General features: G+C 43.8%; 1 protein-coding gene across 7 annotated transcripts in view; it reads right to left on the minus strand.

The window, feature by feature from the left end:
* TJP1 (tight junction protein 1) overlaps positions 1 to 26,065 on the minus strand; it is a 259,219-nt gene that overhangs the window by 158,942 nt on the left and 74,212 nt on the right. The window contains exon 1 of one of the 7 annotated variants that reach the window (XM_070358470.1): positions 3,714 to 3,752. The exons of the other annotated variants lie outside the window; for them this stretch is intronic. Within the exon in view, the coding sequence (XP_070214571.1) occupies positions 3,714 to 3,737 (24 nt within the window). The 5' untranslated portion in view covers positions 3,738 to 3,752. Of the gene's footprint in view, positions 1 to 3,713; positions 3,753 to 26,065 lie in introns of those variants that run through there. 7 annotated transcript variants of the gene reach the window in all.

A 26,065-nucleotide genomic window follows, 5' to 3' on the forward strand; every position in this document is an offset into this window, starting at 1 on the left:
ATCTGATCGTTGAGCTTTTGAGGCAAAAAGTCCAATTCAGCTCCTTATTAAATGAGGAATGGCTTTTAAACATGACTGCTTAACGAGCTGCTGTATCAGAAATGGCAACCCACGCCAGTATTCTTGCCTGGAGAACCCGATGCACAGAGGGAGGGCTATAGTCCATGGGCTCACAAAGAGTCGGACACAACACTTTTCACCAGTATTACAGCTATTAATATACTTGCTGCTTCTAACGACATGTGTATGTATTACACACACAAACATCATATAAAAGTACTACCTACTTGATTCTGACATGCATATGTATAAAACAGGACCATTTTACAATCACAAAAAGCAAATACACCCATGAGAACGACATTAAAGGGAGTTGGATTTCCACTCCCTTTCTTGGTGGTAAGCAGCATTCACTGCTGTCTATTCCTCACTGGGGCTGCAGCCCAAAACCTTGTCCAGACTGAAGGGATCTGTTACTTAAGAAACTCTTCCTTAAAGTGGATGCCCCCCAAAGTGCCCACCTGTCAGGCACTCGCAGACCCTCACAAGAGGCAAGGAGTGCCACATCTAAGTCCAGCCAACCACTGTGGAACTGAAGCTGACCTTCCACTCCGGCCCAGTAAGCGTGTGCCCTAGGGGAACTGGGCCTCCAGAGAACTCAGCACAATCCTGACACCCAGCGTACCTGTGGATACAAATGTGAGAACCCCTCATACCTGCTCTGAGGGGTCAGGACCCTGCTAGGGGCAGAGCCACACATTTATGAGGACAGAAACACATGAGAGGCCCAAGGAGCCAGTGCACTCACAAAGCTGGAGTTTCAGTTCATTCAAGTTACCTCACTCATCCCTTCCTTCTGCTGCTTTTCTGTACAGTACATCCATTCCCCCTCTGCTTCAGTGTGGCACACTCAACCCTGACCTTAACTAGCTCAGGACCTTCCTCTCATCAAGGTTCACTGTTTTTACTGTTTCATGTAAAGTAATAACAGGCGTAGAAGATTTTAGAGGATTTGACTTCACATTTGACTCCAGGACATAAAACTGGAAGATCATTTCTTTTAAAAACAAATCCTTTCACTTTTTAAATTAAAATTTGCCTGTTTTACCTAAAAGTATGGTTTCTTAAGAGCCAGTAAATTGTGACTTATTGAGAGCAATGTAAACTGACTTGATCTCCACGGGCAGCCAGGACTTGCCCAGATCCACGAACTCCTGGAAGGAGTTGAGATGGAGGCTCAGATGAGTACTTTGCTCTTAAGGTACTGATACACTCTCATCTCACACAACAGGTCACAGTTGAGTCTACAACCACCACCTGTCCTTAGAGCAGAGATGAGCACTTAGAGGAAGTCTCTGCAGGCATCTTCTGAAAGGTCCCCACAATTACAGAGTCCACAGCATGAGTGATTTCTGATCACGCACGTCAGTGGCTGAAATGAAAAACAGTCTCCCTTTTGTATGTCTCTGTTTCGCATTTGTTTGCACAACATTCCTGTTCGGCCTGGGCCAGCAGGGAAACTGGTGTGGGAGGAGGGCTGGCTGGGGGTTCGTGCACGCACCGGAGCAAGTGACCTGCACGTTGACTAGTGCCCTGGCCTCCCCAGCACCCTCTCCCCCACACATTCCTACACAAGGGTTACAGCAGGATAAAGAGAACAACAAATACCATGTTAGCAGGCGAGCAGCATCTCAGAAAGGCAGGAAGACTAGCCCTGGGGCTGATCTGTGTCCCCTCCTGCTCTCATGCTGCACACCCGCCCCGCCCCCCCCAACCTCCTTAAGGTGTCTCCAGGACTCACCACCTCCCCTAGGGCCAACACATTGGGGCCAGATTCTCCACCGCCTTTTTTTCCTCTCTTGAGTATTTTCCTTAGATGTGTATTTCTCATGGGCTTCCCAGGTGTCTCAGTGGTAAAGGATCTGCCTGCCAATGCAGGAAACACTGGAGACATGGGTTTGATCTCTGGTCAAGAAGATCCCCTGGAGAAGGAAATGGCAACCCACTCTCCAGTATTCTTGCCTGGAGAACCTCACAGACAGAGGAGCCTGGTGAGCTACAGTCAACGGGGTCACAAAGAGTTGGACATGACAGAGTGACTAAGTGCACACCCACAGATTTCTAATGCTACATTAATGATTTAATTAGGCCAATCAATTTTCAGTGATTTAAAACTAAATCTTGGTGTTCTAGGAAATGTGTCTCTGGGCAAAGCCATCTGGTCATCAGCATCAACACCAGTCCTCTTCCTACTGGTATTTCAGGGACAGGACCCCAATATCCGCATGTGATCTGGACCAAGTGACAAAGTCAGCCCCTGTATCACAAACACATTCATCTTGTTAGCTACTCTGAAACATGTTAAATATTGTTTTAAGAAAACAATTGTTTCTCATTAATAGAGTTAATTTCAAAATTACACAAGCTTTTACTACAGAGTTACGCTGAAACACATTGTTTATTGTTTTAAGAAAACAATCACGTCTCATTAATACAGAGTCAATTTCAAAATTACACAAGCTTTTACTACATTTATTGATTTCGTCTCCACCACATTCTCAACTATTTCTTTCTTGGTGCAATTAACTGCAACAGTTGATTCAACCATTTCTCTGTGTGTATGTACATTCAGGTTTTTTTGTCTTTAATAACAAAGCAATAATACTAGTTGTAATAATAAAAACAGCAGTGACCTTGTCCATGGTCTTTTGCATCCTTTGCAGCCAGGTAGTCCAATGCAGTGGGTAAGGAGGTAAAGCTTTAGAGCTCCATTACCTGCGCTCACATCCTTCCAGCATCACTGCTGAACCAAGGACAAGCAACAGACTTTCTGCTTGGTTTCCTTCTCTGCTCACCTGCGGTGATACAAACTGACAGACACAGCATCTCATCTACAAAGGCTTTATCCAGCCAGAATTCATCTCCTGTTGTGAGAGCAGATGCAGATTTGACCTACAACTTGCATACCTTTCGCCCCTATTCAGGAAGCTTTGGATATTTAGTAGTAATTCCCAGATAAATCAGTGAGATTTAAAAAGTGTTTCTGGACAGTAAAGTCTGACACCCTTGCCTCAGCCCAAGCCGGCCTGAAGCTGCCCCAGAGCACCGACCAACAGACCAAGGAAGTGAGCCCTTGCATCGGGCCAAGTCCCACCATGTGCTCTGCTTGTCTGTCTGTGTTGTGGTTTGGGGGAGGGGAAAGAGGTGTCAGCGGACTCACAGATACACCACAGCACAGACCTTGAACATGACATGACTCTCCGGTCCCCATCCCCAGCATTAGCAAGAAAAGACTTCCTGGTCGAACCTGGAGAACCTTTCCAAGATGACTTTGTGATGTTCATCCTAAATCATTAGGTAACAACGCACTCAACAGGCTGCAGGAAAGGGGCCACACAGTGACCAGGAGGCATGTGGTTATCAGGCACAGAGGATGGGAGGGGGACCACAGTTAAAGTTGTAACTGGGCTTAAATACAAAATCCCCAAGAGATTTAGGTGGTGGATTAAAGCTGAAGAGCAACCATCCACAAAGTTCCACCTCCGCCCCACCCCCCACCCCACCTAACCACCTTCCCCACAATCACAATCACAGGTACAATTCATGTGACCAATAAAGGTTAAAACACTAACCACAAGGAAACCTGTTGGATCAATCTGGTGGAGGGATTTTAAGTCACTAGGAAAAGCAAACAGACCCAAGATCAGACCAACCTCCTTGTCCAGTGGCGACGTCATCACTGTGGAATGCCTCCTGACTGCTGTCGGGGCTTCTTTCAGCTTTCTGATGCTGCCACTCCTAGGGCTTCAGTGGGAGGAGTGCTCACATGACTAAGGCACTCAAACTCTTTCAAAATGGTTGTGAAAGAACTGATGTAATTAATGAAAAGACATGCCTCTCCTTGAGTTCCAGGACTTCTGCTCCCGCTGGGAAAGACAGTCTGGTAAATCTGCTTCCAATGCTAAGATGCAGAGACCCCAGCATGTGGAATACAGTCTACAGCCCACTGAAGTCTACCTGCTTCCTCCAACTAATGTCAAAGAAATTCAACTTAGAATCTAATAAAAGAAAAAACATCTCTTTCAAGCGGTGGGCTTGCCTGAGGACTTAAGAGAATGCTGGGTCCACTTCCTGTGGCCCTGGACAGCCTGCAAGGGCAACTCTCAGGGCGGGGCTTGAGGCGGCTTGTGCACAATGCCCGAGAATGCAGGGAATGCAGACCGTCCCTCTCTGTGTTCTCTGTCATTCTGAACTGTTCATATTACTAAACAACCTCTATTTTCTTCTCAGTCCAGGACAACTTGTGATTCATGACTGAGGCATAAGATGACACAACAATCTCACACATTCCTTGCAGCAACCCATCTCCTTACAGCCCCCACACACAACTTTTCAGTGGTACAATGGTGGGGTTTTCCCTTTTAATCCTGACATCATTTATTCTATCAGTGCCATTTAATACAATGACCATGTAACACAGAAGAAAAAGAGGTACTTTGAGAAAGGGTTTCATTTCTGCCTCTAAATATAAGGCTTTTTCTTCCTTTCTTTTCCAGAGGAAAAAACCTAGTGATAAAAGAATTGCATTTTAAAGAACAGTGACTATATAAATCTTTTAGAATGTGTGCATATATTCTATTCATCAAATATTTACAGCTCAATGAAATGAAGGACAAGACAAATTATACATGAAGCTTGATTGCCTCATATGTTTGGGGGTGAAATTATTAAAACCGTGGTCCATGGCTATATTTGTAAAGTCCCCTATACGTGAATGAGTTCCATTCTGAGAGCACAATCGTCCTAAGTCCAACAAAGTTAGCCTAGGTACCCAACTAACATAATCGGCTCTATAGTACAGTACTGTAATAGTTTATAATACTTTCCACACAAATAATACATAATAAAGAAACAAACACAAAAAATAAAACATTTTTAATCCTACAGTACAGTACATTGAAAAGTACAGGAGTACAGTACAGCAGCTGGCACACAGGGGCTGGCATTGAGTGAACAGGCAAGAAGAGTTACTGACTGGAGGAGGGAGAGGAGGTAGGAGATGGTGGAGCTGAAGGGTCGTCAGCAACAGGAGATGGAGGGCAAGCTGCAGTTTCACTCACATCTGACATTGATGGAATGCACATTCGCATCTTTCAAAGTTCACAACTTGAAGGTTCATAGGTAGGGGACTTGCTGTAATGTGTTAATAAAGTGAACAGATGATAAATATGGAAACTCTTGAAAGGTAAAGTTCTCGGGAAAAAGCCTTTAGGCCAAAAGCTACATGGGGTTTCCTTGCTGCAACGGCCACCCTACTGACTGCTCCCTCCTTGCAGAGGATCTGAAAACATGCCTTTTCTACTAAATGAGGCACACGCTCATTATCTGTGCTTGTGACTGCACCCAACTCACAAAAGGGAAAGGAAATTAAACATCCGATGATAGAAAGTAACTTCACAGAGCTGTCCATCCTATCTAAGTGTCCTTTAAAAACAGAGCTGGAGACACCACAGAGGTCACCTTGCTCAGTGGTTCTCCTCACATGTGGCTGGGGTGGGGAAGTGGATGTACTTACACGGCTCAGCCCTGCAGCCCGGCAAGTCTCAGAGGGCAGAGTCCAGGTGTCCACAGTTTTAATAAGTACCTATTTCATTCTTTTCTACACTGAATTCTGAGGACCTTTTCAAACACAGAAACTCCAATCCAGGCTGTCCAAGGTTAGAGTGGTGAGTTGAGCAGAATGTAATCCAATAATCACAACACCACACCAACTCTGAACTAGAACACTCATGTCATGCATACGCCTGTGTGCTCAGTGTCCAACTCTTTGCGACCCCAGGGACTGAGGCCCACCAGGGTCCTCTGTCCATGGAATTCTCCAGGCAAGAATACTAGATTAGGTTACCATTTCCTACTCCAGAGGATCTTTCCAAACCAGGAGTTGAATCCGCGTCTCCTGAGTCTCTTGCATTGGCAGGCGGGCTCTTTACACTAAGTCACCTGGGAAGCCCTACTAGAACACTCACTAAACACCAAACGTAGACAGGAGAACAGACATGTACCTTCTCTTCACTGCCTCACAGGGACATCCAGGCTTTTCTCGTTCCACAAACTTTACTGAATACCCAGATGTTACAGGCACCACTGTCACAGCAGTGCCCTCAAGGAGTTTACAACTGAGCAGAGAGGAGATATTTACACATAGAAGCACAATTCCCATAGCCTGCAATAAACACAGCAGGAGCAGGCTGACTACAGGGACCTAGGGCTTCTAGGCAGCTCGCTCTCCTCCTGATTCAGGTGATCAAGAAAGACTTCACACACGGAGGCCCTGCTGGCCAGGGCAGCAGGATGGCTGGCCAGCAAGGGCAGCGAGAACTCAGCTCACCAGCTCACGCACTGCCCAGTGTGGACATCATGGGGCTGCAGCTTTTGGACAAAGTGAACTGAATGAGAGGTGGGGGTGGGCATCGGGGACAAGACCCTGCCTGTGAAAAAATACTGAAAAGAGTTTGCTGGATCAGGATTTTCTAAGACTGGATTGAATTCAGTTGGGTAAATGGATTCTGTTGGAAATAAGGTAAAGTAAGACTTCGGTTTGATTTTCTTTCTGGTAAGAGAATAAAGTTTTCTCGGAATGCTGTTTTTGATAACCGATTGTGTGGACTTTCTTTGCCTTTAAATGATCTGAATTTACTTTTGAGATGTCCTGTAACTTTGGTTAAGAAATAAGTATTGTCTCAAAGTGACCGTGGTCTTTGATCAAGGGTTTCAAAATTTTTGACAAACTTTCCAAATACAAATTTTATTCAAACTTATTTGACTTTCAACTAACTTTGGGATGCTTCCAAGGGCCCCTGAGGCATCTCAGAGAAATATTTAAGTAGTATTATATTTGGTATGTTAAATTACATGGAGAGCATTATCACAGGAGCGAAAAACCTACCTAAAAATACACTGTAGGAAACAGAGACTCACAGACTTAGAGAATGAACTTATGGTTGCTCAGGAGAAGAATGGGGGAGGAAACAATTAGGGAGTTTAGGATGGACATGTCCACATAGTTATATTTAAAATGGACAATCAACAAGCACCTACTGTGCAGCACAAGGAACTCTGCTCAGTGTTATATGGCAGCCTGGATGGGAGGGGAGTTTGGGGGAGAATGGATACATGTACACATATAGCTGAGTCTCTTTGCTGTCCAACTGAAACTATCATAACACTGTTAATCAGCTATACTCCAACGCAAAATAAAAAGTTCAGAAAAAAATACTGTATGGATGAATATTATTAATATGGCCTTTCCAAAAATTATATGAGGTTTCTAAAATTTGAATATGTCCTGGTATAATGCTAGAGTTCTAGTTGTTATCTTAAAATGCTGTCACATTAGTAATCAGGGTTCTTTATCGATTACACTGTAGTCAAATATTTAATCGTGACTTTTAAGTCTTTTTGTCATTTACAGACAGTTATTGTGCTGTGATGCTGTTACAGAAAGGGCTTCATCATCAAGAAGACCCATAGGAAGGCTACTGAGATAGATAACATCCAGATAACAATGATGTGGGGATTCCAGCCCATATGGATTAAAACAAGGAGCTATCCTGCCCCTAAGGCCCCTAGATCAGACATTCAGATTTTTACTTCCTGACAGGCAGGGTCAACGCTCCTACTCAGCCTGGAAAAAATCTCTGAGTAGAGAATGAGACAGGAAGGGGGCCAAGCAAAACCTTTAAAACGGGTTCCCGACCCTGACCCCACCCTAGGCCTCACAGCAGGAGGTGAGCCTCGGGAAAGAGAGCAAAGCTTCATCTGTAGGTACAGCTGCCCCCCACCACATTCGAGTTAGTGCCTGAGCCTCCGCCTCCTCTCAGACCAGTGGTGACAGCATTAGGTTCTCCTAGGAGCATGAACTCCATTGCACTTTGGAAAAACTGTCTTACACAAAACTGGTCCCTGTGCCAGAATGGTTGGGGCCTGCTGCTCTAAAAGAATGACATAGCCCAAGGACATGACATAAACGGATTAGAACCTGCTAGGTCCAAGATGGCAGGCCAGCTGACTCTCAGTGTACGCTCACTGTAACACATCAGCTAAGTGACACACGCACCAGCACCATGGTCCACGATAAACAACTAGGATTAGGATGAGGGTTGACTGGTTGGATCTCCTTGGAGCCCAAGGGACTCTCTCCAGCACCACAACTCAAAAGCTCAGTTTTCTTTATGGTCCAACTCTCACATCCATACATGACTATTAGAAAAACCATAGGTTTGACTCTATGGACCTTTGTCAGCAAAGTGATGTCTCTGCTTCTTAATACACTATCTAGATTTGTCATATCTTTCCTTCCAAGGAGCAAGCATCTTTTAATTTCATGGCTGTAGTCACGGTCTGCAATGATTTGGGGGTCCAAGAAAATAAAAAGTCACTACTTCCACTTTTTCCCCTTCTATTTACCATAAAGTGATGGATGCAGATGCCATGATCTTAGTTTTTTGAATGTTGAGTTTCAAGCCAGCTTTTTCACTCTCCTCTTTCACCCTCATCAAGAGGCTCTTTAATTCCTCTTCCCTTTCTGTCATTAGAGTGGTATCATCTGCAAATCTTAGGTTGTTGGTATTTCTTCCAGCATCTTGATTCCAGCTTGTAGCTGATCCAGCCCAGCATTTTGTATGATGTACTCTGCATACAATTTAAATAAGCATGGTAACAATATAAACACTTGATATATTCCTTTCCTAATTTTGAACCAGTCAGTTGTTTCATGTCTGGTTCCAACTGTTGCTTCTTCACTTGCATACAGGTTTCTCAGGAGACGGATAAGATGGTCTGGTATTCTCATCTCTAAGAATTTTCCAGTTTTTTCCACTATCTTCTGCCATTTTTCAAGCAACTTCATAATTCCACCTTCCCCAAACTTTTTATCTTTTTAAGCAAAGAACCATTCCAGGTGATTTACAGTCTTCCAGGGAATTGAAATTTTTTCCATTAGGAGAATTCTGTAAAGACTGAAATTAGTGGGCATCAAAGGTACAACATCTGGTGAATAAGGCAAATGAATCAGAACTTCCCAGTCAAGCTGTAACAGTTTTTGCCTGGTCATCAAAGGAACACATGATCTTGTGTTATCCTGATGGAAGATTATGCATTCTCTGTTGACTAATTCTGGATGCTTTTTGTCCAGTGCTGCTTCCAGTTGGTTTAAGTGGGAGCAGTACTTGTTGGAATTAATCATTTGGTTTTCTAGGAGCTCATAAGAAAACTCCCTCCCAATCCCACCATATACACATCACCTTCTTTGGATGAAGACTGGCCTTGTTGTGGTTGGTGGTGGTTCATTTCACTTGCCCCACAACCTCTTCCATTCCACATTATTGTACAGTATCCACTTTCTATTGCCCGTGACAATTTGTTTTTTAAAATGGAACGGTTTCGTTAAGTTTAAGCAGAGAATTGCATGTAGAAATATGGTCAAGGGTTTTTCCTGCTTATGTGGAAATCAAACATCAAAGTGATAAACATAACCAAGCTGGTGCGAGTAATTTTTAACATTTAATTTGAGTATTTTGAGTATGTCAACTATCTCCTCTGTGGTATAATGTTGATTGTTCTCAATTAATGTCTCAATTTGATCTCTATCAACTTCAATCGGTCTACCTGACCATGGAGTATCACCCACGAGCAGTCTCCAGCATGAAACTTCACAAACCACTTTGGACACTTTCTCCACACACTGCACATTTGTTTTTTGTGTTTACCTTTTTGTTTTTAATTACTTACTTAATTTTTGACTGAGCTGGGTCTTTGCTGCTACACACAGGCTTTCTTTACTTACAGCAATCAGGGGCTGTTCATTGCAGTGTACAGGCTTCTCAGTGCAGAGGATATGGGAAATAGTGCACTTATGCTTCAATAGTTGCACCTCATGGGCTCCAGAGTTCAGGCTCAGTAGTTGTGGCACACAGGCTTAGCTGTTTCAAGGCATGTGGGATCTTCCCGGACCAGGGATCAAACCCATGTCCCTTGCATTGGTAGGTAAACTCTTAACCACTGGACCACCAGGGAAGTCCTATACCTCTCTTGAAATAATTAAGCATAATATGCTGAAAATGTTGCTTTTTTCTTCTATTTTCACTATTAAAATGGTTACACAAAAATTCACCAATTTTGATAAGTTTTTTAAAAAATGCATATTAATATGACAGCTCACAGAATACAATCTAAAAAACTATTTCAAATGAAGTTAAAGACAAAAGCACTACTAGAGCACCTCATGGAAAAAATGGAACCTTTTGGCCCACCCAATACATTCCATAACGAACTATTCTAGTCCAGCGTGCCCAGAATTCCAACACTACCTGTGTGCGTTTTCACTCCTGTCATTAGAGTGACACCCCGACAGAAACACTAGAAGAAGATCAAATGCAATGGGATGCTACTGAAAGGACTAAACATGGGGCTAAAAGCCTGACAAGAAAGCAGGAGAATGGGGAAGCCAGGGAGGGAGCAGAAGGAACTGAAAAATGGCCAGAAAACGTGCTCACCAAAGCCAAGCACTCCTGCTCCTTGGGACCAAGAGGGAGCAAATCCACTTCTCGGGCTAGGTAATCAGTCCCAAGAAAGAAATGAGATTTGGCGACAATGGCCATTCTGACTGGTGTGAGTTGATTCCTCACTGTAGTATTGACTTGCATTTCTCTAATAATGAGCAAGGTTGAGTACCTTTTCATGTGTTTATTGGCCATCTGTATGTCTTCTTTGGAAAAATGTCTGTTCAGGTCTTCCGCCTGTTTTTTTTAAATTGAGAAAATCTAGAAACAATAATGGAGAAGGAAATGGCAACCCACTCCAGTATTCTTGCCTAAAGAATCCTGTGGACAGAGGAACCTGATGGGCTGCTGTCCATAGGGTCACACAGAGTTGGACACGACTGAAGCGACTTAGCATGTGTGCATGCATTGGAGAAGGAAATGGCAACCCATTCCATTGTCCTTGCCTGGAGAATCCCAGGGACAGGGGAGCCTGGTGGGCTGCCGTCTATGGGGTCGCACAGAGTCGGACACGACTGAAGTGACTTAGCAGCAGCAGCAGCAGAAACAATAAATGCTGGAGAGGATGTGGAGAAAGGGGACCTGTTTGCATTGTTGGTAGGAATGTAAATTGATACAGACATTATGGAGAACACTATGGAGATTCCTTAAAAAACTAGGAATAAAACTACCATATGACCCAGCAATCGCACTACTGGGCATACACTCTGAGAAAATCATAATCAGAAAAGATACATGTACTCCAATGTTCACTGCAGAAGTATTTATATTAGTTAGAACATGGACGCAAGCTAGATGTCCATCAACAGATGAATGGATAAAGATGTGGTACATACAATGGAATATTACTCGGTCATAAAAGGGAACAAGTCTGAATCAGCTGAACTGAGGTGAATGAACCCAGAACTTGTTACACAGAATGAACTAAGAAAGAGAAAAACAAACATTTTATATTCATACCTATATATAGAATCTAGAAAAGTGGTACTGATGAACCCACTGGGAAAATTGTAACAAACTAGACAGCATATTAAAAAGCAGAGACGTCAGTCTGCCGACAAAGCGACACAGAGCCAAAGCTATGGCTTTTCCAGTAGTCATATGCAGATGTGAGAGTTGGACCATACAGAAGGCTGAGTGTTGAAGAAATGATGCTTTCAAACTGTGATGCTAGAAAAGACTCTTGAGAGTCCCTGGGACAGCAACGACATCAAACCAGTCGATCCTAAAGAAAATCAACCCTGAATATTCGTTGGAAGGACTGATGCTGAAGCTGAAGCTCCAATACTTTGACCATGTTATGTGAAGAGCCAACTCATTGGAAAAGACCCTGATGCTGGGAAAGATTGAGGGCAAAAGAAGAGGGCAGCAGAGGATGAGATGGTTAGATAGTACCACCAACTCAATGGACATGAATTTGAGCAATCTCCAGGAGATAGTAAAGGACAGGGATGCCAGGCATGCTACAGTCCACGGGGTTACAAAGTGTCAGGTATGACTTGGCAAGTGAACAACACCACAATGAGTAAGAATCCACCTGTCAATTCAAGGGGCATGGGTTCAATCCCTGGTCTGGGAAAATTCCACATACCATGGGGCAAGTAAGCCTGTGTGTCACAATGACTGAGCCCATGTGTTGCAATTACTGAAGCCCACATGCCTAAGGCTGGTACTCTGCAACAAGAGAAGCCACTGCAATGAGAAGCCTGCACACTGCATCTTGAGATTAGTCTCCTCTTTCCAACTAGAGAAAGCCTGCACAGCAATAAAGATCCAGCACAGCCAAAATAAATAAATAATTTTTAAATGTTTGATATTTTAGAAGACCTGTCAAATGGTCTTGTCATCTGTAAACTATTAGGTTTATAAATAACACTGTTATGTTTGAGATAACCTGATTACTGCACTAATAGTTTATCATATTATGTTAGCTTGAGATTTGTTTTTCTATTGGGATTGTAAATTTGCCTGTCACACATTTTAAAGGCTTAAAAATAAAATATACTAAACCCACAAATGTAGTATAAAATACTGGAGGGAAAGACCATTTAACGAAAATTAATTGAAAGGTGAAAGTGTTAGTCCTTCAGTCATGCCCGACTCTTTGCGACCCCATGGACTGCAGCCCACCAGGCTCCCCTGTGCATGGGATTTTCCAGGCAAGGATACTGGAGTGGGTTGCTATGTCCTTCTCCAGGGGATCTTCCCGACCCAGGGATAGAACATGGGTCTCCTGCACTGCAGGCAGATTCTTGACTGACTAAGCTACGAGGGAAGCCCTAAAAAATTAATTGACAACTAGTCTAATGTTATGCAAAATACTGAGTTCATTAATGAAATAAGATTTTTAAACTGAAAAGGAAAAGGAAAACTAGCTTTTAAAAGTATAACCTCCATAAACTGGATGTCATCTATAAACACAAGTAACTGCAAAAGTCCCGTGAGGACAGCAGTCCCTCTGGACATGGGGACTCTCACTGTCTACTCTCTCCCCAGGCCCTCCTGCAGCTGCAGCCACGGAGGCTTTCTGGGAAAGCAGCCAGGCCAGCCCCTCCTGCTCTGAGGTGACACAGAGTAACTCATCTCATCCTCCAGGGAGACCTGGCACCACAAGGCATTATCAAGTCATAGTCATTTTACCAAAGATTTCACGGGGAAAAGGTCAGCAAAATTAACACTTTTTCCATATACCATGTAGCAAAAAATTTTAATTTCTTCTGTTAAATATCTCCTTCTCCTCAAAAGTTCCTGCCAATTTCATTATCTCTTTTGGCCTCTCCCATGACGTCTCTTCACATACATTTCTCTTTTTTTCCCTAAATATTTATTTGGCTGCAGTGGCTCTTTGTTGTGGCACTTGGGCTCTCTAGTTGTGGCATGCAAGCTTAGTTGCCCCACAGAATGTGGGATCTTGGTTCCTCAACCAGGGATCAAGCCTGTGCACCCTGCATTGGAAGGTGGTTCTTAACCACTGGACCACCAGCAAAGTCCCTAGACACACCTGCATTCCCTATTTAGGAGAACAAAAGCTCCACAGTGGGTTACACAGTGGCCCTGATCCCCTGCCCACCCTGAGTCCCCCACTCCATGTAAAAACCAACAACACGACAGCATTCTACTGCCAAGGAAATGAAACCTTTCTCATATCATTTAAAATAAAATAACTGTGACAAGCCAGCTGAGACAAAATGAGAATTAAGGAGAACAGGCCATCATAAGGGGCTTCCCTGGGTGCAAGGACAGTAAAGAATCTGCCTGCAATGTGGAGACCCAGTTTCGATCCCTGTGTGGGAAAGATCCCCTGGAGAAGGAATTAGCAACCCACTCCAGTATTCTTGCCTGGGAAATCCCACGAAGAGAGGAGCTTGGAGGGCTACAGTCCATGGGGTTGCAAAAGAGTCAGATACGACTGAGCAACTAACACTTTCACAGACCATCATAAAGGAATACAAGTACAGCCTCTCCACTATTTGCTTACTTTTTAATGCCATCAGTTAGATCTTTGTGCCACTGAAAGCAATCTATTAACATTACCAATGCATTGTTCACACAACTAGAACAAAACATTTTTTTCTTTGTATGGAAACACAAGGACCCCCAAATAGCCAAAACAATCTTGAGGAAGAAAAACAGAGCTGCAGGAATCAAGCTCCCTGACTTCAGTCTATACTGCAAAGCTACAGTCATCAAAACAGTATGGTACTGGCACAAAAGCAGACACATAGATCAATGGAACAGGACAGATAGCCTAGAAATAAACCCATGCATCTAGCATCCTTTCAAACTACAATTAAAAGAATTAAACTGGTCAATTAAACTACAAAAAGGAGGCAAGAATATACAGTGGAGAAAAGACAGTCTCTTCAATAAGTGGTGCTGGGAGAACTCGACAGCTACATGTAAAAGAATGGAATTAGAACAGTCTCTAACACTATACACAAAAATAAACTCAAAATGGATTAAAGTCCTAAATGTAAGATGAGACACATCTTATGAGATACTATAAAATTCCTAGAGAAAAACATAGGCAGAACATTCTTTGACATAAACCGCAGCAATATTATTTTTGGATCTGTCTCCTAGATTAATGGAAAGAATAATAAAAGTAAACAAATGAACTAATTGAACTTACAAGCTTCTGTACAGCACAGGAAACCATAAACAAAATGAAAAGAGAACCTACAACCTGGAAGAAAATATTTGTAAATTATGTGACCAAAAAAAGGGCTTAATTTCTAAAATATATCAATGGGCTTCCCTAGTGGCTCAGAGGTTAAAGCATCTGCCTCCAATGCAGGAGACCGGGGTTCGATCCCTGGGTCGGGAAGATCCCCTGGAGAAGGAAATGGTAACCCACTCCGGTATTCTTGCCTGGAGAATCCCATGGACGGAGAAGCCTGGTAGGCTACAGTCCATGGGGTCGCAAAGAGTCAGACATGACTGAGCGATATATCAATGTTCAGTATGAAAAGAACAAACAGTCCAATGAAAAAAAAATGGGCAGAAGACCTAAGTAGACATTCTCCAAAGAAGACATACAGATGGCTGGCAGGCAAATAAAACATGCTTAACTTCGCTAATCATTAGTGAAACACAAATCAAAACTATAATGAGGTATCACCTCACATTGTTCAAAATGGCTACCATCAAAAAATCTACAAATAATAAATGCTGGAGAGGGTGTGGAGAAAAGGGAACCTCCCACACTACTGGTGGGAGTGTAAGTTGGTACAACCACTATGGAGAAGAGTATGAAGGCTCCACAGAAAACTAAAAACAGAATTACCATGTGATCCAGCAATCCCACTCCTGGGCATATATCCAGAAAAGACTACTACTGCTGCTGCTGCTGCTGCTAAGTTGCTACAGTCATATCTGACCCCATAGATGGCAGCCCACCAGGCTCCCCCGTCCCTGGGATTCTCCAGGCAAGAACACTGGAGTGGGTTGCCATTTCCTTCTCCAATGCATGAAAGTGAAAAGTGAAGTCGCTCAGTCATGTCCGACTCCTATCAAACCCCATGGACTGCAGCCCACCAGGCTCCTCTGCCCATGGGATTTTCCAGGCAAGAGCACTGGAGTGGGGCGCCATTGCCTTCTTCACCAGAAAAGACTAAACTCTAATTTTATTTTATTTTTTTAAACTCTAATTTTAAAAGACACACGTACCCCAATGTTTACAGCAGCATTATTTACAATAGCCAAGACATGGAAGCAACCTCAGAGTCCATCAACAGGTGAACGGATAAAGAAGATGTGGTACATATATACTATTACCTATAAGAAAAGAGAGAAAGAAGTCATTTGCAACCAACTTGGTTGGTTGTCCATCACCAATTCCTGGAGTCTACCCAAACCGACGTCCATTGAGTCAGTGATGCCATCCAATCATCTCATCCTCCGTCATCCCCTTCTCCTTCTGCCCTCAATCTTTCCCAGCATCAGGGTCTTTTCAAATGAGTCAGCTCTTCACATCAGGTGGCCAAAGTATTGGAGTTTCAGCTTCAGCATCAGTCCTTCCAATGAACACCCAGGACTGATCTCCTTTAGGATGGACTGCTTGGATCTCCTTGCAGTCCAAGGGACTCTCAAGAGTCTTCTCCAACACCAGAGTTCAAAAGCATCAATTCTTCAGCACTCAGCTTTCTTTATAGTCCAGCTCTCACATCTATACATGACCACTGGAAAAACCATAGCCTTAACTAGACAGACCTTTGTTGACTAAGTAATGTCTCTGCTTTTTAATATGCTGTCTAGGTTGGTCATAACTTTCCTTCCAAGGAGTAAGCGTCTTTTAACTTCATGGCTGCAATCACCATTTGGAGTGATTCTGGAGCCCAGAAAAATAAAGTCAGCCACTGTTTCCCCATCTATTTGCCATGAAGTGATGGGACCGGATGCCATGATCTTAGTTTTCTGAATGTTGAGCTTTAAGTCAACTTTTTCACTCTCCTCTTTCAATTTCATCAAGAGGCTCTTTAGTTCTTCTTCACCTTCTGCCATAAGGGTGGTGTTGCCTACATATCTGACAGTGAAAGTGAAGTCACTCAGTCATGTCCAACTAGTTGCGACCTGTGGGCTGTAGCCCACCAAGCCCCTCTGTTCATGGGATTCTCCAGGCAAGAATACTGGAGTGGGTTGCCATTTTGGTTATTGATATTTCTTCTGGCAATCTTGATTCCAGCTTGTGCTTCATCCAGCCCAGTGTTTCTCATGATGTACTCTGCCGCTAAGTCACTTCAGTCGTGTCCGACTCTGTGTGACCCCATAGACGGCAGTCCACCAGGCTCCCCCGTCCCTGGGATTCTCCAGGCAAGAACACTGGAGTGGGTTGCCATTTCCTTCTCCAATGCATGAAAGTGAAAAGTGAAAGTGAAGTTGCTCAGTCGTGTCCGACTCTTAGCGACCCCATGGACTGCAGCCTACCAGGCTCCTCCATCCATGGGATTTTCCAGGCAGGAGTACTGGAGTGGGGTGCCATTGCCTTCTCCGATGTACTCTGCATATAAGTTAAATAAGCAGGGTGACAATATATAGCCTTGACATACTCCTTTTCCTATTTGGAACCAGTCTGTTGTTCCATGTCCAGTTCTAACTGGTGCTTCCTGACCTGCATACAGAGAATATACTGCTCCATTAATATGAAATGCTGCTGCTGCTGCTAAGTCACTTCAGTCGTGTCTGACTCTGTGCGACCCCATAGATGGCAGCCCACCAGGCTCCCCCATCCCTGGGATTCTCCAGGCAAGAGTACTGGAGTGGTGGAAACCAATAAATCTACAGAGATGGAAAATAGATTAATGGTTCTGCAGGGTAAAGTCAGACATGAGCGATTAAGTACAGCACAGCAAGTAACGTCTCACCTTCTCTGAAGGTTGTTTTTGGGCTTCCCAGGTGGTGGTAAAGAATCCATCTGCCAATCCAGGAGACAAGAGATGCGGGTTGAATTCCTAAATTGGAAAGATGCCTGGAGGAGGAAATGGCAACCCACTCCAGTACTCTTCCTAGGGAAATCCCATGGACAGAGAAGCCTAGTGGGCTACAGTCCATGGTGTCACAAGTGGAGGGCACAACTGAGCAGTATTTGGGGGGCTGGCAGAGGCAAACAGGGAGGTTAGTGGGTAGTGACTACTGATGAGGCAGGTGATGAAAAAGATTTTAAAATTAGACTGAAGTGGGAGCTGCATAACTCTGTCAGAATGTTAAAAACCACTGAAATGTATACTTTAAACAGGTGAACTGTATTTTATGTCAATATCGCAATAAAGTTGCCATATAAAAAACAATAATCATCTCTAACCTACTCTACATTAAATAATCCTAATTTTTTAAAACTTTAATTACTACTTGTTAGTTTCTATGATCCATTTTTCTTTTTTTTTTCTTCATATCCTTTAAGAGATGATAGCTGAATTACAGAACTCTTTTAATCTAGAACAGGGGGTCAGCAAACTACAAGCTGAGAACCAGAGCTCAGAATGGTGTTTTATTATTTTAAAGGGTTAATTAAAAAAAAGAATATACTACAGACACCATGCTTGGTTCACAAAGCCTAAAGTATATGCTGTCTGTTCGTTACAGAGGTTTGCTGACGCGTGACCTAGAACAACAGTGAATCTGCACAGTACGCTCATCATAAAACATACAGAAACATGTTCACTTTGATCCACATTAATGTTGTGATTATGTTTAATGGGCAGAGGAAGAATAAAGGGACTGTTGTTAAACTCCTAATACACTAATATAACCCATTTTAAATGCTTGTATTCCAGGGTATGAATCACCATAGGTGACCTGGCAAAACTGGTGACTACATACACAACTGCCTCGTCCTGAAGGGGGAAGAGGTGCTGACTCAGGCAGGTGCTCCACTCAGAGTCTCTTAGAGGTTATTTTGCGAAATCCGTCAGGTTTTGGCCAAATCATTTCACAGCAATAGAGTCAAGGATTTACCATCAGGACTGTGAACATGTGTAAAGGAAATCTTACTCAGAACTGCAGTCAGGAAACCAGGAAGGAGGGCGCTGGCCCAGCCCGCAAGGTCCCCGGCCTGTGGCCCTGGGGAAGCCCCTCACGCTGCACTCCGGTTTCCCTGCAGTGACCTCTGTTTCAAACAGCCCCTCCCAGCCTCCTCCTTTCCTCCACAGAGAACACTCTCCTCCTCTGCTCCCTGCACTTGTCTCAGGGCCACCAGGGTGCTTGTCGCAAAAGGTGATTCCACTGCTGTTTTGAATAACCTCATCTCTGCTGAAATAAAATGGCTCTTTGCTCTGCTGCTGCTGCTAAGTCGCTTCAGTCATGTCGGACTCTGTGTGACCCTATAGACGGCAACCCACCAGGGTCCCCCATCCCTGGGATTCTCCAGGCAAGAACACTGGACTGGAGTGGGTTGCCATTTCCTTCTCCAATGCATCAAAGTGAAAAGGGAAAGTGAAGTTGCTCAGTCGTGTCCAATTCTTTGTGACCCCATGGACTGCAGCCTACCAGGCTCCTCTGTCCATGGGATTTTCTAGGCAAGAGTACTGGAGTGGGGTGCCATCACCTTCTCCGCTTTGCTCTGCTAGAGGCTGACAATACCTGAACCGTGCAAGTCCTCATCATTCCATCCCCACCCGTTAGTCCCCACCCATCCTTCTATCCCCATCCTACTAGCAGAGGCAGACAGAACTCGGGCTCTGCTGACGAGCCACCCAGCCTGCACCTGTGACGTCATTCCTGACCCTGGGATCAGATGAGCAGTGAACACAGATAAGCACACAGCCCGATGCCGGAACAGAGGGCCCTCAGGTTACATTTGGAGCCAAGACATTCAACAAGCCCTGCTGAATGTCTGCTCTGGGCCTAGTCCAGAGATACAAATGGGGAAGGTGTGGAACCCCATCCAGAAGTTCAGGATCTAGAGAGAGAAAGAAGCCTTCCTCGGCAGCGCAAGGGTCCACAGGAGTGCAAGTAAGACAAGAAGACAGGATGGGCAGGTGGGGGTGTCTCAGACAGCTTCTAAGAGGAGGTGTCAGCAGAGGAGAGGGATGAGAGCTAGCACACCCAGGAAATGGCTGGAGAGAGGAGGGACAGGGCACCGAGCGCCCACCACTGAGAACCTGAGAACAGGCGGCTCCCCTCTACGCTCCACAGTGTGGTGGGGTCAGTCACCCATCCTGGAGATCACAACATGGACACGGATCCCTCTGAACAACCCCTGACCGGCAGGAGGTTGCCATTTGGTTTGGCCATTCTTGCTTTCATAATCACATCATGTCCTCTTGACCATTACAGTCAGATCTTTTTTTTTTAAGTTGACATGTTGTATTTTCATTTTTATTCAGTTCAAGAAATTTTCTTTTCCTTTTTTTTTTTTCGGCCATGAGGCATGTACGATCTTACTTCCTCAACCGGGGAGCAAGGGTTCGAACCCTGCAGTGGAAACATGCAGTCTTACCACCTGACCACCAGGGAAGTCCCAGTCAGATCCTCTTATACTGTTCACATATTAAGTACCAGCCTATAAGTCCATATTTAATTTGATTTTTCTTAATAACATGAAATTTAAAGAAAACTATAAACATCTTAAATAATATGGGAAAATAAGCGATGAGTTTCTGATGGAACCCCCGAGTTCACATTATCAATTCCAAAAACAACTCCACTTTCAAGAGTTAGAAGATAAATAGGAAAAAAATCCAAATGGTAAATAAAAATTTTTAACTGTCACATTGGATTCTTTAATTAAATCATTGAGATCTTTGAAATTTTATTTTGTAAGAAAATCAGAAAATGGGAAACAAATAGGCCATTAAAAAATGCAATTTAAAAAACCTTTTCACTGAAAGAAATGCAACATTTTATTTTTTTCCCTTGCTGGGCATTTGACAGGTATAGGTGCAACTGAGTGAGAAAATGTGAATTAATACTTCAACGTCATTAGTTTGTATTTGGTTCTAACAGTCCAAATGGTAGAAGCAATCATTAGTAAAGTAAGGATAAAACAAACTCAGTTAATTACATGGAAACAATCAAGAGTCGTTTAATTTAATTTTATCTAATAAAAATTTACAATGCAGCTCTACCAATACTAAACTTTTAAAAACATTAATTTATCTATTTAGTTTTGGCTGAGCTGGGTCTTCGTTGCTACATGCAAGCGCTTTCTTTGCAGTGGTGGCTTCTTTGGTGAAAAGAGCACGGGCGCTAGAGCATGGGCTCAGTAGTTGCATTTCACAGGTTTAGCTGCCCCATGGCATGTGGAGTCTTCCTGGACCAGGGATCCAACATGTGTCCCCTACACTGGCAGGTGAATTATTAATCATTGAAATACCAGGGAAGTCCCGGGTCAGGCTTGATTTTTAAAAGAACCTTTCTAGAATATTAAAAATCAATGTTACTTCAATTAAAAAATGTTCTTAATAAAAAATAAAGAAACTTTCTATACATTCACAGTACTCGTGTAGGTCAGATGCCTAGTCCCATATACAAACACCTTTGAAAACTGCTGAGGACCAAGGGAACTGTTTTTCATTAGTGCTTCTTTTTGGCCATAAAACAGTTCTGTTAAGACAGAAATCCTCCACTCAATAAATTATACTAATGTACCACTTGCCCTGCCCTAGAGGAATTAGTTTGATCCAAAGGAAACTGATAAGAAACAGAGCATGTGAAAACCAACAGTTTAACAAGTTAACATCGGTAACATGCCCTTCATTCACATCCAAGGAATAAAACAACACACTGCCAACCCTATCTACGAAAAGTACCTGCTGCATCTTACAGGCCCAGTTTTGACCTGAGTGATTCACAGGCAAACCAAGCCTCAGTGAACACGTCCAGGCTTCTCACAGACACACCTGTCCAGTCCCTAGTACCTTTCACACTCGTCTCCTGGTGACCTCTGATTCCGGGAAGGGTGAGTCTGAATGAAGCAAAACTTTTCAACTTGTGTACTGTCCTCCCCACGCTGTGAACTTTTTACAAAGGCACAGAACACGCATACCAAAAAAATGTTTAGTTTCCTTCCATGGTGATCAAATGTACCTATTGTGTAATATTAGTAGTTACTTAGAAATATCTCCGTGACATCTGGTAAAAGAGTAGATAAAGATTAAGGCCTTAATCATTGAGAAATTATTAAGTGTTCACTCTTACATGTTTAATCCTACCAAGTTTCAAAACACTAAAAAATCAGAAAACTTCCTTCTGCAGTCTTCAAGACATTTGTTCTTTCTTTTTCAGACACCAGAGGAGAGCTTTCATGAAAAGCATCAATCTAAGCAGGTCATCTGAAGAAGAGCATGGCAACCCACTCCGATATTCTTGCCTGGAGAATCCCATGGACAAAGGAGACTAGAGGGCTACAGTCCATGGGTTTGTGAAGAGTCAGACACAACTGAGCGACAGCACTAGCAAGAAGCAGATCATAGCAATGGGAAATTCCTCTATGGGAATTTAAACACTCCAAATAAAAATATGTATTTGTAGTAGGCAACTTGAAGACAAAACACCACACTCAAACTGCAGAGCGGGTGAAGGATGAGCTGGAGGGGCGGGGGGGGGCGACCCCAGGTGTTATCAAGTTTTGACCTCTCTGAGCCTAAAATAAGCAGGCGGATTTCAGCAGAGTTGCCTGAAGGCCTGTCTGGATAAACCAGAGGGAGGGAGCGGCAAGGGGCAGGGGGTGGGGGGGTGGAGGGATGGGGGGGGGAGCGGCAGGAGAGGAGGTGGGGAAGGCGCAGGCCCAGCGCCACAAGCAGGCCTCAGGCTTTTGTTCGGAAGTGAGCAGAGCCACAGAAGGGCTTTGAGCTGCAGGGTCTGATTTACATTTGAAAAGGGCTGTTCTGGCTGCTGGTTGAGATCAAACTGGGTGGAGCCAGAGAAAGCACTGCCAGGCCCCTGCAAGGATCCCTGAGAAACAAAGGATGGCTCTGGCCTCGCAGGCGGTAGAGAAGGAGGTGAGACGTGATGGAATACAGGATGTATTCAGAAGGAAGACACGAGATCTAAGAAGGCAAAGGTCCCTCTCTGCCTCTTTTCATAAATAAAAATAAATTCCAGATTGTTTGATGAGTTAAGATGAACCACTGAATTGAAAACTAAGAGCTGATTCATTGGAAAAGACCCTGATGCTGGGAAAGATTGAGGGCAGAAGGGGACGACAGAGAATGAGATGGTTGGATGGCATCACCGACTCAATGGACATGAGTTTGAGCAAACTCCAGGAGACAGTGAAGGACAGAGAAACCTGGCATGCTGCAATCCATGGGGTCGCAAAGAGTCAGACATGACTGAGCAAACTGAACAACAAGAAATTGAACTGAAAACCAGGTAAGGGCTACAAACAAGAAATACACACAAACAACCACATCAAAAGATTTCAACACCACTAGTAAAGCGAATTACATTACATAAATACAAACTAAAACAAAACCAGGATGCTTTCCCCTCTGTTTCGATTAGAAAAAAAATTTAAAGGTAACTGTGGTGGCTTCCCTGGTAGCTCAGATGGTAAAGCGTCTGCCCGCAATGCGGGAGACCCGGGTTCAATTCCTGGGTCGGGAAGATCCCCTGGAGAAGGAAATGGCAATCCACTCCAGCACTCTTGCCTGGAAAATCCCACGGATGGAGGAGCCTGATAGGCTACAGTCCATGGGGTCGCAAAGAGTTGGACACGACTGAATGACTTCACTTCAGGTGGTGGTTTGGATGGTTTCCCAAAGTCTCATTCACCAGGAGCCTCAAGGAAGGAACTTGTTTGGAAATAGGGTCTTGGAGTGTGTGATAATGAGTTAGGATGAGATCATACTGGACTAGGTGGGCCCTAGACCCAGTGGCTGTGGTCCTTCTAGGAAAAGGAGATACATGCAGAGACACAGGCCTGGGACGAGGCCGTATGAGATGGAGGCAAGACTGCAACGATGCAGTCATCAGTCAGTGGATATCCCGGATGACAGAGCCATAGATGCTGAGGAAGTCGGGAGACTCCTTCCCAGAGCTCTTGGGAGGCAGCGCGGCCTGCTGACACCTGACTCTGACTTCTGGGCCCCGAATGGAGAGAATACATTTCTGGGTTGTTGTGTGTGTGTGTGTGTGTGTGTGTGTGTGTGTGTGTATTTGTGTTTAAATTATTTATTTATTTATTTGGCTGCACCAGGTCTTAATTGTAGCATGTGGGATCTTTAGCTGGGGCATGTGGGATCTAGTTCCCTGACCAGGGATCGAACATAGGACCACTGCACTGGGAGCTCAGAATCTTAGACACTAGACCATCAGGAAAGTCTCAGTTTCTGTTGTTTTTAAGCCACCAAATCTGCGTTTATTTGTTACGGCAGCCCTGGAAAACGAATACAATAACTGATGATGTTACCAAGAACATGAGAGGTGGTCAGTCTCGCTCCCTGCTGGCAGAGCCTGTCAGTGGCACAACCTTTGGGAGACACGATGTCACAGAACTTACACAATTCTAAAAAACCATATCCCTGGGACTAGGAATTCCAATCTGAGCAATATATATTCAGAAAATAATTAGAAATGTGTGCAAAGACTGGAAATGAAGAATGTTCATCCTAGGATTACAATGGGAAAGACTATAATGTTGTTGTAAACTTTGCATTGGGATGAGAGTGAGGTGGATATCAGCTCACCAGTTTTAAGAAATGCAGTGCCCTGAGGGGACGCTGAAAATGGGGGATGAACATGCGTGAGGACGGGGTACACGGAACTGCACTTCCTGCTGTGTCACTGTGAACCCAACACAGCTCTAAAAAATAAAGTCTATTCATTTTTTTAAAGTTCAAAAGAAAAAAATGATCTTGAAAAAATATTTAGAGCTAAAAATATTCAAAACATGTGATGCATTGTTAACTGGAAAATGAATATAAAAGCAACCTATAGTAGGATTCTATTTGTTTTTAAGAAGGAATACATATTCATATATTCATGTACTATTAGAGACAGCACAGAAAACACTCAAATATTAATCATGGTTATCTCTGAGTGGTGGGATTCACACAATCTTTATGTTTTTCTTTGTGAGTTCTTGTTATTTTCCAAATTTCTACAATAAACATGTATTACTTTTGTAGTCAGGAATGTAGTTAATGTCATTTAAAAGTAATAATAAATGTAAGGGTCTGAGAAACCTAAGAACATTAATCTGAGAAAAAACAAACCTCCTTCAAATTCCTTTTCTTTTACTAAGCAACCTGCCCACTTCTTCACAGATACTGAAATGCACGGAATATGAACAACCTCTGACTCCCTCGCTCACACAAAGAAGCTTCCTAGAGTATTCTTCCCCTGCATCTCCCACTCCTCTGTCACTCTGCTCTTTAAAAACAGAACGGGGAACGAACATGCTCTTGAAAACTAAAAATATGAGAGAAGGGGGAGAAAAAAATCAATGGAAATTTGGAAGATAAAGTTGTGAAATTATCTCATAAAGCAGGATTAAAAGCGGGAGTTAAAGGAGGTAAACAGGAGGATAAATAGAGGTAAAAAGAGATGGAAATTAAAAAACAGTCCCACGGTCCCAACTAGAGAGGAAGAAAATGCCACTTAACAACTTCCCAAAGTCTAGAAGATATTTCTGGTTTCAAGCTTCTACTTGTAAGTTGCAAGTGCCCATCACAACGAATAAGAAAAGACCCACTTCACAGCACATTGGAACACCAGGGATAAAGAGGATTTCCTAAAAATGTCCACAGAGGGAGGGAGGAACAGGAGCACACAAAGGGCTGAGGATGAAAACGCCCTATAGGGAAACTGGAAGGCAATTAAGTGGCAGCTGCAGAAAGAGGAGAATGTGGTCTCTACCCTGGAATCCTACCCCAGCCACCTGTCCAGCACATGGGCCACGCAAAGATGCCCTGGACATTCCACGTACGAATCCTTTGACACCACAGTGGCCACTGCTGACAGGCAACCCAACAGCCACCCTCTTCCTCTCACTGAGAAACCCTGACTTTATTCTTCTGTTATGTGGTCATCCATGTTGTGGGGGTGGGGGCGTGGGGGGAGGGTGTTAATCCTTTCTAGAATCCAGTTACAGCCCCTTCAACTCTGGTCCTGGGGCCTGAGGGGGATGTGAACTGAGGCTGGCAGAAAGGTCTCGACAAGAGCATCTTCTGGCCTTTGAAGAGAGCCTCACCAGAGAGGACGGTTCACCTTTTGTTCCTGGATATTGCTGCCTGAACAGGGCACCCAAAACACAGCAGCCACCTCACACACGGCCTGTGAGTCCAGACCCTACGTGGAAGCCCAAGGGGTCGAAAGTGAAAGAATCTATGTTTGAAGATGTCACTAAGCCAGCCCTGTACCATCCTAGCTCCTGATTTCCCTAATATGATAAAGTCCTTTCTGTTTAAGTCACTATTAGCTGGCTCCTACCTGTAGGTGAAAGCACCATAAACTGAGATGTCCCCATTCTCAGAACACCAATGGAGGCGGCTTTGCTGGAGCCATGGAACAGGAGCATAAGGGAAGCCCTGGGATGACAATGAACTGATGCCCAAGGAAAACAG

Source organism: Bos mutus, chromosome 21 (genome assembly GCF_027580195.1).
Source record: "Bos mutus isolate GX-2022 chromosome 21, NWIPB_WYAK_1.1, whole genome shotgun sequence".
In the NCBI taxonomy this organism is placed as follows: Eukaryota; Metazoa; Chordata; class Mammalia; order Artiodactyla; family Bovidae; genus Bos; species Bos mutus.